The 15,539-nt window shown below is 43.7% G+C and overlaps 1 protein-coding gene across 6 annotated transcripts in view; it reads right to left on the bottom strand.

Moving 5' to 3' along the window:
- Nucleotides 1-843: 843 nt before the first annotated feature.
- The window catches only part of LOC102915860 (adhesion G protein-coupled receptor F4), a 30,034-nt gene continuing 15,338 nt past the window's right edge, over nucleotides 844-15,539 (bottom strand). For 3 of the 6 annotated variants that reach the window (XM_076557851.1, XM_076557845.1, XM_076557850.1), the window contains 6 exons: nucleotides 14,780-15,055; nucleotides 11,616-12,992; nucleotides 7,520-7,561; nucleotides 7,035-7,094; nucleotides 5,813-5,869; nucleotides 844-2,064 (listed from right to left, as the gene is read on the bottom strand). In XM_076557851.1, coding sequence (XP_076413966.1) covers nucleotides 5,822-5,869; nucleotides 7,035-7,094; nucleotides 7,520-7,561; nucleotides 11,616-12,992; nucleotides 14,780-15,055 — 1,803 coding nt within the window. In that variant the 3' untranslated portion in view covers nucleotides 844-2,064; nucleotides 5,813-5,821. The remainder of the gene's footprint in view (nucleotides 2,065-5,812; nucleotides 5,870-7,034; nucleotides 7,095-7,519; nucleotides 7,562-11,615; nucleotides 12,993-14,779; nucleotides 15,056-15,539) is intronic. The other 3 variants (XM_076557848.1, XM_076557847.1, XM_076557849.1) reach the window with 3 other exon arrangements.

The following is a 15,539-nucleotide window of genomic DNA, read 5'->3' as shown; positions in this document are numbered from 1 at the left end:
TCACATGTGGAGGTCAGAGAACAACTTGTTGGAGCTGCTTCTCTCCTTCCCCCACGTGGGTTCTGGGAATCAAACTCGGGTGGTCAGTCTTGGTGACGAGCGTCCTTATCCATTAAGTTATTTCTCCAGCCCTCGTTAAAGGATGTTTCGGTGACACCAGAAAGGAATGGTCTATAATTTTATAATACCCTTTGGTTTTGAAACCAATTTTGTTTCTAAACCCAAGCTAAAAGATTTGGCTGTGGTCCTGCAGAGAAAGTTACTTCTGGATCCAAAAAAGCTCCCAAAATGGCAGTGCTGGGGACAGCGTCCTGAACTCCTTTAAACCACCAGGAATCTCCCTTAATCTGTAACTTCCCTGGGCAAGGGCCTCTAGCTCCTGGTCAATCCCAAAAGCCTGCATCAGTTCAGGGACCCTGCTGACTGTCGTATAAAATCTGCTTGCCTTTCTACCATTTTCCTCCTCCCTCTGACCCCCCAAGAGACAGCCGCGGCAGTTAGAACCTCAGTAACCTTTCTTTCTAACCAAGGAGAGGTCCAGTTCAGTGGTTTCACTTCACCCTCATTTGTAGTTACTAAATATTTTGTTCTGTGCAAAATATGTCTACGAAATGGTCAACACATAGGACCATCTCTAGTCCTAATGATGACACGAGTCTGGAGGCCAGTCCAGGGAGATGCCATCTACCAAACCTTTGCAGGTTTGCACTTCAAGGGCACATGACAGGTCAGCCTTCTCAGATTTAGCCCATGAACTGAGATGATAACACTTCTGATATCCAAGAACTTTGGGCTATCATCAGAAAAGCCCATCTTGAGTGACAGACAACAGACATGAGCAAGTTAGGGAAAGTAAGTGTATCTCATTTTTATTTCTAAAATAACACCCCAAATTTTCTTTATTTACAGTTGTTTAAAAAGAAACAATCAGAAACATATACACATATAAATAATAAGGCCTGTAACAGCAATGTGTCTGTCTCACAAATGAAAAAACTAAGATCCTACAAGCCAGGTTGTTTTACTCAAGGATTAAAATAATAAACACACAGAACACCCACCCAATGTTCCTTTCCTATTTGAGGGAAACCTATCATGGACAGACAGCAAAGTAGATACAGTACTCTTCACATTTGACCTCCAACCCTACCACCGTCACTGAATCTGACCTGAGTCCTCCAGACACCGAGGATCCCCTCAGTGGGAGGGTGTCTGGGTCCAGAGCCACAGAGCATCCTGGGGAGTGAAAGCAGACAACTCCACAGCCTGCCCACGAGCCAGGGGATTGCCAAGGAGACCGTACAATGCTTTGCAAATGGATTGTGAATCTTGACAAGGTGAACAAAAACCCTGTCTTTGTTAGATCAGAGCTAGCGGCTCGGTCTTTTGAAAAGCCCACTGTGAGCCTCAGCTAGACTTCCAACTGAGGCAGTGCTCCCGGCTGGAAGAGGATGTCGCTTCATTCCAACTCTTCGTTCCTTCTCGTGGAGCCCTTCTCCATCCCAGCAGGCAAGACATCTCTGAGAAATAAGCAATCTGGACGATGAGGTCAGAACACTTTGTTAGTACAAAGAATGATAGCTGGCATGTCTTGACAGCTCGATTTGAACCAAGCAATAGTCTAGGACAGAGGTTCTCAACCTGTGGGTCACTACCCCTTTGGGGTCACATATCAGATATTTACATTACAGTTCATAACAGAAGCAAAATTACAGTAACAAAGTAGCAGCAAAATAACTTTATGGGGCGGGGGGGGGGGGCACCACGACATGTGGAAGTGTATTAAAGGGTCGCAGTATTAGGAAGGTTGAGAACCACTGCTCTAGGGGAAATCTCACTGAGGTCAAATGACCGCTGTGTCAGAAGGCCTGCTTCAGGTGTGAACAGCAAAGGGCGCTGTGCAGCTGTGGCCTCCATAGGAATGAGGTTCACCTCTCCGTGGTCCTTGATGGGATCTGCCATTCAGAATCGCGACTGAATCAAAGTACCCTAGTTTCAGATCTTTGCTGTCCTTCCTCACTGTGGGCCTCAGGACAGAGCTGTCGCAGTCTTGACCTGAGATGACTGGGTGGGATGAAAGGAGTGTCCATGATGTAGGAGCTGCTATCTCATCCCCAATCCCGTCCTAATCACTGACAGCTGGAGCTCGACTTACTGTTTTCTGTGACCTAGCCTGTGGTTTAAGAGCGGCAATACTGCCTCCCGGCTTGCTTTCACCATGACTCGTCTGCACGCCCGCCTTGCATGTACCAAATATCACTCAGAGTATTTCAGTGTTGGAACCCCCCTCTGTTGGAAGATGCCCACCTCCCCTGTGCCACCAGATGTCCATTCTGGACTTTAAAATGTCACCTACTGTGACTTTTATATCTCTCTATACTGCTTATTTGATCCCCAACTTTTTCTGCCACAGTGCCAACTGCTGTTCCGGAACCCTCTTAATACCATGTATATGTAGGTGTAAATTCACAGGCCCAATTACTGAGAAAATTCAATAGGGACAGAGGCACCTGCAGAGCATACAGAGCCAAAAAGATGCAAAACTCAGTTCACCATCTACCTCCTAAGTTCAAAAATAGAACAGAAAATCAAATAACAATATGGAGTGGGCTTTGCTGACAGGTATACGCCCAACTTCCCAGCCTTCCTCCAGCTCAGATCTAAGCCTTCCTGAACTCTAGGATAGTGTGTCACTTGTCTCACAATCTGTCACTTTCCCACAACTAACCAAGTGTGCTCAACCAACAGGAGAGAGGACCTCATCAATGGCCCTCCTCTCCAGAATGGATGGATAAATTATCCCCAGAAGGCAGGCCTCCCTCCTCCCTCAGACATAATCTAAGAGTGTCGCTGGCAATTGAGGCCCTGCTGGAAAGGCCAGCTCTGATTTTCTATTAGGAGATGTTAATTAAACATAATAGGGTTCAATACGCCATTTTGTACATGCATATAATATATTTTTCTCATGTTCAACCCTCCCCATTCACCATTGTTTGCCCCTCTCCAATATCTTCTGTTTGCTGGTTTTTTTTTTTTAATTGGATTTTAGCTTTTCTGGTTTTGTTTGTCTGGTTTTTGTTTTGTTTGTTTGTTTGAGACACAGACTTGCTATGTAGTGTTAACTGGCCTAGAACTCACTCTGTAGACCAGGCTGGCCTTGAACTCACAGAGATCTGACTGCTCTTGCCTCCTGAGCGCTAGGACTAAAGGCCTGCACAACAACACCTGACACTTCTCTCCTACTTCTGCTGATCTCCCCAATTAATGCTCCCTTTTCACCAGCTCTCTTTTTAGTAGTTCATATGAATTAGGGACAAGTCACAAACTATTCTACTGTGGATGAATCCCACAGCCTAGGGATTTTATGGCCAGAGCCAATAAAAGTCAACCTTTTAAACACTTGAATATTAAATCCAAATGTGAATGTGATCACTTAAGGACTCTATGCTTGTGGTGATTTGAGTAAAAATGGCCCCCACAGGCCCATAGGGATTGGCACTATTTATTAGGAGGTGTGGCCGTATTGGAGTAGGTGTGGCCTTTGTAGGAAATATGTCACTGTGGGGGTAGGCTTTGAGATCTCAGATGCTTAAGCCATGCCCAGAGGGGTAGTCACTTCCTGCTGCCTGCAGATCCAGATGTAGAACTCTCAGCTCCTTCTCCAGCACCATGTCTGCCTGCACATGGCTATGCTTCCTGCCATGATGATAATGGACTAAATCTCTGAACTGCAAGCCAGCCCCAATTAAATGTTTTCCTTTATAAGAGTTGTCATGGTCATGGAGTCTCTTCACAGCAATAGAAACCCCTAAGACAACGCTGGTTAGTTTTAACTAGGTGTGTCAAGTCTTGACACAATCAATCACCTGAAAAGAGAGTCTTAATGAGGTATTATCTAGATCAGATTGGCCTGTGGGCAGATTTATAAGGCATTGTCTTGATTGTTGACTGATGTACAAATACTCAGTTGATTATGAACTGCACTGTTCTTTAGGCACATGATCCTGAACAGGGTAAGAGGGCAGAAAGCTAGCTGAGAGCAATCAAACAAGCATCCATGTGCTTTGGTCTCTCTGCTCCTAACTGTGGATCTGAATCTTTAAACTCCTGCCTTGGCTTCCTCAAAATAATGAACCATAGCCTAAATCTGTAAACCAATAAACTACTTCTCCCCTAAGTTGTGTTCTTATTGGTGTATTTTATCACAGCAACAGTTAAACTAGACCAGATTACATGACAGCATAGTCTTTCTTTTGCTGTCTCAGTACCCCACACCTGTTAGTCTGCATAGATGATTTTTTCCCTTTTTCCCTCTCTCCTTTCCTTTTCCTGGGACCCTGCGTCAAAGCCCCTTGCCAGCACATCAAGTTTGTGGGGTTTGTTATGCAGGAAACTTCACAAGATTTCTTCCAACTCACAGTGCCTTTGCTTCCACCACTAAATTGTTTCAAACCCTTACCTGGGCCAAACCTCAAAAAGAAAAATAATGTAAAAGAAGACATGGACACTTCCCAGTGATGGAGTAAAGAGTACATAACTCTCAGCTATGTGCATGTGGAAGGGCCATGGAAATGTCTCCAAGACAAGGTCTGATACCAGCATGTCTAGCCTGCACCTGCTGTTACCAGTGGCCCAGTTTCCAGCTACTGTTTTGTGACTTAATCACTTCTTCATGACTGCCTAACATTTGTTCCTCCCAATTTCACCTGTGTAGAAATAAGTCTCAAGGGTCAACGGTGGATAAGCAGGCACTTGCCACATGTCTACCCCTACCCTCTTAGGAACGATTCTAGGCCCCTCTTCACTGGGGAGAGGCAAGTCTGCCTGTTGCTTTGCAACTTGAATCAATCGATGCTTTTGTCTCAGCAGTGAAGTTCCCGTAAATGCCAAAATCAATTCACAAGAAGGAACAAAGGCCTTCTTTAACAATGAACAGCAGTGAAGGCAAAGACTCCAAGCTCCCAAGATGCACAAAATAAGTAACAGGAGTGGGCTCAGCTCTGAAAAAAACATGGACACCACCATCTCTAAGGCTTGAGGCACATTGTGGAAGACCGGGTGGAGGTCTTGAAAATGTCATTCCCTGCAGTCTGGATGTCTCTCTGGAGTCCAGTGCCATCATCAGCTCACAGTGGCAGTAGATACCTACATGTGGATAGGCCCTATCTACAATCAGTCATGTCCTACCCTTTGCCTCTGAACAACTGGCTGTTAATAGATTCTGCAAGAGAGGGAATTGCTGTCTTCAGTTGTGTGCTCACTGCTGAGTGCACCAGTCTTCAATGATGAGCTCCAAACCCATTGTCAGAGTCAGCCCTAGTCGAACTTAGTGTGTCAGAAGACAAAACACATAGACATGAACATGAGAGAGAAATTCATGGGGACAAATGAGGGTGGGCATGGGAAGTGGGTAGGTAGTTAGGAGATGATGGTGGTCGGTATTCATTGTTTACACATATAGAACTGTCAAAGAACAGATTTAGCTAATAAAATAATAAAAAAAAAAACTTTAGAAAGGAACTAAGGTGTGTGAGCTTGGCAGATAGCTCAGTGTACCATGTATTAGCACAAGTAAGGTCCCAGCCTCTCCTCACCAAGGCCATAACACTGGAGTCTGGTCATAGAAACACAGCTGACACTTGCCCTGTCTTCCCTTCTGTGTTGCGCTATAGTGAAGTGTCCCTCCTGTGATAGTCCTGCAATCCTGTTCCCTCTCATCTCAACCCGGTACCACACAGTGGGCACCAGCCTTCTCACAAATGCTTCAGTGGTGCTTGCAAGTCAAGTTGCTACTGGCGTGTTCAGTACTCACAGTTTTGTCTCAGCGGTTCAGCACTTTGGATCCATTGGCTGGGCTTAAGGATGCTTTCTAAGTGGGGTGAGGACAACAGAGTTGCGAATGAGTAATGATACTGGCAAAAATATGCATATTTATAGGTTAATGTGCAGGCTGCCCTGAGATAACCATGTGAAAATGAAGCTGTAAAGAGAACTATCCAAATTGATACAGCCACAAAGAATAGAATGACTGTATTTCACTGAATGTAACATCATGAGCACCTCATTGTCCTTGTTTTGCTTTTTTTTTTTTTATTTTTTTTATTTTTGGTTTTTCGAGACAGGGTTTCTCTGCGTAGCTTTGCGCCTTTCCTGGAGCTCACTTGGTAGCCCAGGCTGGCCTCGAACTCACAGAGATCCGCCTGGCTCTGCCTCCCGAGTGCTGGGATTAAAGGCGTGCGCCACCACCGCCCGGCCTTGTTTTGCTTTTTTAAATAAAGAAGCAAAACCAGTCAGTTAAGACATGGTATATTAATTGGTTAGACGGTACACTTTAACTTTAAATGTTAAATGGTAAAGAAAATTTCCGTCTTAAAATTGATGAAGTGTGATACTAAAAGTCATGCTTGGAAGTAGCCATCGATAGTGCTTCTCAATACATCTAGATAGTTTGCTTTTAAAGCTCAGAGGAAGAACATGCTGGTTGAACAAATAAATTTTAGCAGATTCAGAAATTTTGATACTCGGTACCTTCAAAGACAGATTGCCAACTCCAGTCTTTTTTACAGTACATACATAGTTATTCCAGTCAATGGAAGTGTGGTCTACTGGAAAGAGACCAAGACATGGAGGGTGGGCAGGCTTTGGCTGGCACTTCCTCCAGGCTATGATTCTACTTTTAACGAGATGGGTGACCTTGCACATACTCCATTCAATTCTCAACTAAACTCATCACTGGTAACATGAGTGGGTTAAACTTTCTCATTTCCTAGCTCCCACTTTTTAATAAACTTCTGATCCTGGGTTCATCCCAATGGCCCCATGTCAAGCTAAAAATGTACACATATGCAAAATTTCCTCAGAAGGTATCTTCTGCTAGCTTTCCATTTCAGTTGATTCTCTGTACTTGTGAAATGAAAAAAAAAAAAAAGAGTAATTCATTTTGCTAAGAAATTCTGAGTCCTGGGCTACAGCACCCCTCTCTGCATGAGTAAGGACACTGGCCCACAGTGTGTCATTAGAAGGAGGGACCTCACCTCTACTGCCCTTGACTTCCCCTTCAGTGAAGACACTCTCATCCTCAGAGCATCCCTTATCTGAAAAGTAATGGCAGGCAGTGGTCAACAGAGGAAGCAGCAGCATTCCAAAGCCCAGACACATGTCCTAGAACTTTAAGACCAGGGAGTCTGGCCAGAGCAACATTAGGTGGTTCAGCATGGCACCCAGCAAACAATGGGACTTGGATAAAAGTCTGAAAGTGCTATTAACAATACACAGAACTATTTTCCAATCATAGCCATGGTTTCTCTTTTTTCCAAACAATATCCTCATGCAACCTCTGCTTGTCCTGACGGTAAAGCAAGCACAGGGTAGAGTGTGCTCTTCTTTCTTCCTCACCATGGCGGCCTGAGCTGTGCCCACGAGCTCAGCAACGCTAGAATCCAGTTAAAACTGTTTCACCCTCCTGCCTCCCTTGGCCACATGCAATTGTCTGGCAATGAAGGAAGCAAATTAAAATTACCTTGTGATCCATAATCGTGCCAAACAGCAAGATGAAGAAGCCCTGTTGTAAACGTCAAAAGAGTCATTAGGGATGGCTTCCCACACAGCATACCAGTGTTATTTTAATCCCACCCCTCTGGGAAACCCCTAGACAGCACCTGGACATTGGCAATCCATTTCCACTGATGCAGATGAACATGCATTGGCAGAGCCTGGCCTGGTGGCACAGATCTGTATTCCTAACACTTGGGAGGCAGAGGTAGGAGGATCTCTAGTTCAAGGCCAACTATGTCTATAATGAGTTCTGGACAAGCCTGAGTAGCTGAGCAAGACGTGTTTCTAAGATAAATAAAATAAGATAGACTAGCAAAATGAGTCAGAAGGTAAATGCACTTGCCAGCAAGCCTAAAGACCAGAGCTTGATCTCTAGGATCCAAGTGGTGGAAGCAGAAAAAATAACTCTGGTATGTTGTCCTCTAACCTCCACATAGAGGATGTGTGTATATGCATTCACACATAAATGAACAGGGGTGGAGAATATATATATATATATATATATATATATATATATATATATATATATATAAAATTAATGAAATGAGCATTGATGGATCTTTCTTTTTAATCTACCTCCTTCCCTGGCAATGAGGATCACCCTCATGGACTTGTACACATAGATTATTGATGCCTATTCAATGACCACTGATGTAGAAAAAGAGTTTTCAGCCTTACTGTATGGTTTGCATGAGAAGTATCCCCCATAGGCTCATGTACACTTAGTTTCTGGCTGCTGGAGCTGCTGTGGGATAATGTGGAACTTTTTGTACATGAGGCCTAATGTACAGAGTAGGACAGTAAGGGTGAGGCTGGAAGTCTGTAGCCAAACCAGGTTCCAGCCTGAGCTTTCTACTTCCTGATCACAGAAGATGTATAGAAGGCCATGTCACAAGCTCTTGACATCAAGACCTTAGCCCCAGCTCCCGTACTGCCCCCTCATGAAACTAAGAATAAAAAGAAATCCCTTCTTTTCTTAAGTTTCTTAGGCTTGGCATCGTATGCCAGTGACAAGAGCAATCACTAAAACATCCTGTAATTTCATCTCAAATATTGACATATCCAACCTTTCTCGTGATGACAGTTGTACATGACATGGAACTTGGTCCTCCAAAAATCACAACCAGGGAACCACGGAAGTTATCTTTAAAGAAATGAAACTTGTGTCCTGGCCTGTTTTCAACTGGGGCAAGCATTTTGTAAATAGTCAACCATGGACTCTGAGATGGTAATTTTTTTTTTAAATAAAAGCAAATGAAAAGTACAAAGACCAGGAAGCTGAGAGGATCTTTTCTTTATCTGCAGTTTTGTTGTGAAGAAAATCTGATCAAGTGACAATGAAATCTTAAATGTAGGTCACAGGGAATGCTAGCTAAGAAAAGAGGATTTAGCCTAACTTAAAAAGGTTGTTTTTTTTTTTTAGCATTTTCAATGAATAAAAGAGAAATATAAATGTTCTGAAGAAGAAATACATTTAGAAGATTCCTAGGGTTTAATTAAGTTGCAAATAGTAGGAAAAAAAAAAAAAAAGATGAGGTCTGGAACTGCAGCTCCATGGTAACCCTGGCAGAGCTTTATGAAAGCCTGGTTTGGTTCCCAGCACCGGAAGAGAAGTGGGGACAGTGAAGGGGAGGGGTGTAGAGAAGAGAACAGGGGAAGAGGAGGAGTAGAGAGGGGAGGGAAGAGGAGGGGAAGGAAAGAGAGGAGAGGAGGAGAGGAGGGGAGGGGAGAGGAGAGGAGGGGAGAGGAAGGGAAGAGGGGAGGGGAGGGGAGAAGAGGGGAGGGGAAGGAAAGACAGGAGAGGAGGGGAGGGGAGAGGAGGAGAGGGGAGAGGAGGGAAGGGAAGGGGAGGGAGGGGAGGGGAGGAGGGGAGAGAGCAGGGGAGGGGAGAGAACAACAAAGTGTTTTGTCACAAGAGTAACGTCCAGAGTGGGAAAATTAGCCAAATATGGTGGCTCACACCTGAATCCCATCACTCAGGAGGCTGGGACAGGAAAATCACTATGAGTTTGGAGCCAGCCTAGGCTAAAGAGTAAGATCTTTCCTCAAAAACTGAGATCACAACAGGGGTCCAGAGTCAAAAGCCCTTGTGCTCAGTTCCCCTGCACCCACATGGCACATGGTAGCTCACAACCATTTGTAACTCCAACCCAGGGGATTTGATGCCCTCTTCTGGCTTCCTTGAGCATTGTATACACATAACATAGAGACACACATGTAGACAAAATATCCATATACATAAAATAAAAAATAAAGGAAAAAACTTTTTTACTTAAGGCAAAAGGAATAGAGAAATTCATGTCAATCAAGAGATTTTGAGTTCAAGAAAAAGGCTAAAGTCAGTGTTTTCCCTTTTTTTAATTTTAATTTTTATTATTATTATTTTTTCAAGACAAGGTGTCTCTGTGTAGTTTTGGTGCCTGTCCTGGATCCTGCTCTGTAGACCAGGTTGGCCTCGAACTCACAGAGATCCACCTGGCTCTGCCTCTGGGGTGCTGGGATTAAAGGCGTGTGCCTCTGCCACCCATCCAGTATTGTCTCTTTAAAGCCATGTAACAGGAAGGGTGAAACTGACATTGTTCATAATTATTAAAAAGCATGAGTAAGATACACAAGGGACCAAAGCTGGCATTTCCTTAAAAAGTCTGGTAAGTTTACACTTTGTACAGTGGCTAAAGTCGTAGTGACAGGTCAACAGACATGCTTCACTATTTTGTTGAATAGTTACACTATCTAAGGGGAAAGTGGGAAAACTTTCTCCCAGACACCAGATAGTAAATATTTATACTTTGCCAGCCATACCCCTCTGCTACAACTACTCAAATGTGTCATTACAGCTCAAAGTCAGCTACAAGGAAAACATAAACAAACAGGCATGCCTGCGTTCCAGTAAAACCCTATTTACACACACAGGCAGAAGGCTGTTCTCCAAGGCCCGATTAAAAGTATAATTAAGACTATAAACCTGCCAGGTTTTCTATTATTCATAGGCAGAGAACACAATCTAACTAAACGATAGTATCCCCAAAATGCAAGCTGAGAAGCAAGAGGGAACATTCAGATGGACCACCTTGTCAGAGCATGCATGCTAGAGTGGGAAAAATACAATGGAAATCATTCTATGTCCAAATCCTTATTTTGCCAGGTAAGAAAGTTGGGCCTGGAGGGAAATGGCCTTCCCAAGACCAGATAACATAAGATAAGATATATATACAAATAGTAACTAACATTTATTTCACAGGAAATAGTGAGAAAGAATTATAAGAATTCCTGGCTGTTCAATTTCCAAAGTGAAAGTCCTCTCGCTACACTACCGAAATGTCTATTTTTGCTGAGTTTCCTTGGAGAAGGACAGTGTTACGCTTATTTCGACCAGGGACCAACTTTTTACATCCATGACCAATGCACAGCCATTGACATGAGAAGATTAACTTCTGACGTGATAGGGAGGACCCAGGGTCAGTGAGAGAAAAAGGACCGTCCCTTCCCCACAGCCTGGTCAATGGACTCCAGCCTTATCGGTGGTCAAGCATAGATACTCACACCAAATTCTCAGCACACAGGAGGCTGAGACAGGCAGACAGCTACACGTTTGGGGCCACCCTGGCTACAAAGTGAGATCCTGTCTCAAAAAAAACAAAAACAAAAAAACAAAAAAAAAAAAAACACTTATTTTTAAAAAAAGTGGGGGGTGGGGACAGAGGAGACCAGGTGAGATGGCTGGGTGGGTGAAGCCCCTTGAGACCAAGCCTGATGACGTGAGTTCAGTCTCCAGGATCTGCATGGTTGATAAAAAGAGCTGACTCCTGTAAGTGGTCCTCCGACCTCCACATATGTTCTGTGGCATGCATACGCACCCACACATACATGGACACAGTGTGCATACAATAAATAGTTATTTTTACGTGGAAAAACATGTCAGTCTAAGTGGAAGATGCTACACTTAGAGATCCCTGAAATGTGGACAGAACACACTTGGTAGCCTTTAATGGTAAATAAATCACAGCCATCCTTTGATGTCTAGCCAGAAACACAAAGCAAACCCCCCTTGTTGAACTTACCTGGAAAGCATTGAGCAAGGCAAAGATTACATGGAACACCAGGTGTGTGCCTTCTAGCAAGGTTGCTAGACCAAAACCCCAGGTCAGTCCTAGCAGCGGGGTGAGGATGGCAACGTTTTTGCTGATCCTGATAACTATGGCCATGTCCTGAGATTTTGAACTGCCAATCAGAGGCCTCTGTGTGTTCACAGCAACTGCCAGCACCACAAGGAAATTCACGGCCACAATGGCCAAGGCTGGGATGGCAAATGCAAAAAGGGCTTTGGTCTGGTTCCAGTTAAGCCAGCAGGCATCTTTTCTGATGTAGCCTTCCCCGGGCTCTGTGACAGTAACTGTAACGACAGCAATCACCAGGGGACACCCATAGCCGACGACAAAGCCAATGGCCATCATACGAGACTTCATCATCCTTCGGAAAACAACCAGTATTCCATAGACTATGAGCAGTGCTTTGAAGAGCATCCAGAAGAACAGAGAGAGGAAAAAAAAGTGGCTGAAAAATGTCACAGCCACACACCACTTGTGGTCCTCCAGGACATTTGCGTTGGAGCCAATGATGAACCACACGTTCGCAGTCAGGAGGGACACCGCGATGTTCACGATGCACACGTGGCGCATGTACGATATCTCTGTTACGACCACCCGGGACCAAACCACAGCTTCGATGGCCAGGCAGAGCACCAAGCTGAAGATGGAGACGCTGAGCCCAATGAAGGTGATATAGTTCAGAACCTTGTCCTTCATAGGCTTGGATGACATGAGAAGGGAGAAAGACATGGAAGCTCTGCTGTAGTTACAGAGACACTTCACTGTGCCGTTGGTCTCCAACACTGTACTACACGGGCTCTCATCCCACTGCCTTTTCTCAGAGTGCCAGCGAACACACTGGATGCTAGTGCTCTGGGATTTATTGATTTTTTCAAAGGTGAGTATGACTTCTTTCAGATCTTCTGGCAAAACCAGAGACAGTATCAGACCACTTACAGGCTTTGAGAGATTCGTATTCAGCCCATGGACTTCTTTCAGAATGGTCCCCAAGGTCGGAAAAGCTATGGCAATGACTTGGGAGGCAGGGGACGGCAGCTCGCGTAGTGCTTGTCTGGGAATTGCTATCATTACTAAGACATCTTCTTTGTCACTGTGCACAGGCATGGAGAGGTTGAAACTGTTCTCTGAGGTACTATGAGAGATGCGAGCGCCTTTCGATTGAAAGAAGGTTTCGTTTACAATGTTCTCAGATTCACCGTGGATTTGGAGTCTCTTGGCAAAGGAGTTCACTGACTCCAACAAATCTGAGCTGGCATTTTTATTAGGAATGAAAGTCCAATTTGAAATGGCAGTCTTGTTAAGGATGTGGTTGGCCATTTTTCCATAGTTCTGCAATGGAAACAAGCCTGTTAGTGTAAAAAAGTGAATTTCTAAAATCTGAAACTTTGGCAGATCTAATTATTTCACCTCAATTGATACTTGCCTCTTCAAATAACTACTTATTGCAATTGTGCATTAGTAAGACTAATGGAAGAAAATTAAAAGGATATAAAGAATATTATTTTAATATTTTAAAAAAATAGAATCTTGCCGGGCAGTGGTGGCACACACCTTTAATCCCAGCACACGGGAGGCAGAGCCAGGCTGATCTCTGTGACTTTGAGGCCAGCCTGGTCTACAGAGCGAGATCCAGGACAGGCACCAAAGCTATACAGAGAACCCCTGTCTCAAAAAAATAAATAAATAAATAAATAAATAAATAAATAAAAATAAAAATAAAAATAGAATCTTAGCAGTTTTCCTGGCTAGTTTTATGTCAACTTGACACAAGCTAGAATCATTAGAAAAAAAGGAAACCTCAATTGAAAAATATGCTTCAATAGATCCCCCTGTAGGGCATTTTCTTAGTTAGTGATTGATGGGGAGGGCCAAGCCCATTGTGGGTGGTGCCATCCCTGGGCTAGTGGTCCTGGGTTCTATAAGAAAGCAGGCTGAGGAAGCCAGGGGAAGCTAGCCAGTAGAGAGCACCCTTCCATGGTCTCTGCATCAGTTCCTGCTTCCAAGTTCCTGTCTTGGCTTTCTTCAAATGATGCACTATGATATGAAAGTAGTATAAGCCAAATAAACCCTTTCCTCCCCAGCTTGCTTTTTTGTCATTGTGTTATATCACAGGAATAGAAACCCTAAGTAAGACAGCAGTTAAGAGCATTGGCTGCTCTTTTGGAGGACCCAGGATCAGTTCCCAGCACCCACATGGCAGCTCACAACCATCTGTGACTCCAGTTCCAATTCTGCCTCTGCAGGCACTAAACACACATAGTATACATACATACATGCAGGCAAAATACTCATGCACATAAAAAAATAAATCTTTTCAAAAATATATATGATATATATGTATATATTTATCTAAATATTATTATTGCATCCAAGGAAGATCCTCACAGTACAGAATGTGGAAGTCAAGATCCATGAAATGTGAATGATTGTTTTTATGGAGGGAAGTATCTGTGTATTCCATGATAAGTTTGAGAAATATTACATACATACTATATCCCTATATCCCTCCCTTTAATAATAAATGCCAGTGCTCGTGAGCACAATCAAGTCCCTGAGAAGATGGCCTGGGGATTTCTGGAATAGACTCAGTTAGGAGACTGTTTTCTCAACATACATGAAGCCCTGGGTCCCCTTCCCAACACATCAAAGACTGGATGGAGTGATGCGCATCTGAAATCCCAAGACTAGGCATGTGGAGGCAGGAGGATCAGAAGTGCAAGGTCAGGCTCAGATATATAGGCAGTTTGAAGCTAGCCTAGGCTACATAAGACCCTGTCTCAAAAGCTGAAGCCAAAAAGCCCATCCTAAGGGAGCACATTTAACTTTTGTTTAACAAGCAGATACCAACTACTGTTGTGATGCACAACTCCCTTCCAAAAATGTAGAGTCAATGTGATCTACTCGGGTAGCCTTGGTGTGTGTGGCCATCACTATGTCTTCCCACTCTAACTTCCATCAGGAAGAATGTGTCAAAACAGAAAGCTGAACAGAAACGTCTGCTGCTGTTGTGATGGTTGTTGTACATTTTAACCTGAAAAGAACATTTGAAACTGTGAAAAATGCAAGATTTAAGAAAACTCCTGTCCATGTTTAATGAAACTAATTTTTAAAAGTACCTTCATTTTCTCGCGAGTCACATTGCCATGTATTCCATTATAGGTTTGCAAACCTGCAGAGATATTTTTTAATACCTCTACTATGAATGCAATATTTCCAGATGTAACTTTAGAGGATTTCACAGCATTAACTATGCAGACGTAGTCCTCAGGGCAGGACTTGTGGATTCTCTGAAATAGGTTCCCGGTGCGGACTGATACCACCGTGTCGCTTACTAAATTCATGGGAAAAACAGAGGACGATGCCACAGAAAGGCTAGGTGGAGGATTCATGCTCTGTGTAAAAAAAATAATAAACAAACATGCATTAGATGAAAGGAACTAAACCACAAACAACCCCCATGGGAAAAAACAGATAGGCAAGGTGGTCCTAGAAGGAGCTCGCTTGCTAAGAGTAATTTAAGGCAGTCACAGGAGGCCTGGCCGCCATCAAAATTCCCAGAGATCACACTAGTGACCCTTTCTAGAATTTGCTTTCAGAATAATGGTTTGAATTGAAGTGTGTGTGTGTGTGTGTGTGTGTGTGTGTGTGTGTGTGTGTGTGTTGTAAGTATGTATGTGTGTGCATGTGTATACATGTCATGGGGTGGAGGGTGCCCTCCCCTGTGTATGTACACGTGGACATCAAGAGTCAATGTTGAGTGTCTTCCTCAATCAGCCTCTCCACTTTATTAATTTTTCAGAAATTTATTTTATTTTAATTATAGATAACTATATGTGTCTGTGTTCGGGTGTGTGCACATAAGTGCAGATTCCTGAA

The sequence above is a fragment of the Peromyscus maniculatus genome, chromosome 21 (assembly GCF_049852395.1).
Source record: "Peromyscus maniculatus bairdii isolate BWxNUB_F1_BW_parent chromosome 21, HU_Pman_BW_mat_3.1, whole genome shotgun sequence".
Classification (NCBI taxonomy): Eukaryota; Metazoa; Chordata; class Mammalia; order Rodentia; family Cricetidae; genus Peromyscus; species Peromyscus maniculatus.
Note: the sequence above shows the minus strand (reverse complement) of the source record. Positions and strands in the feature narration are given on the sequence as shown.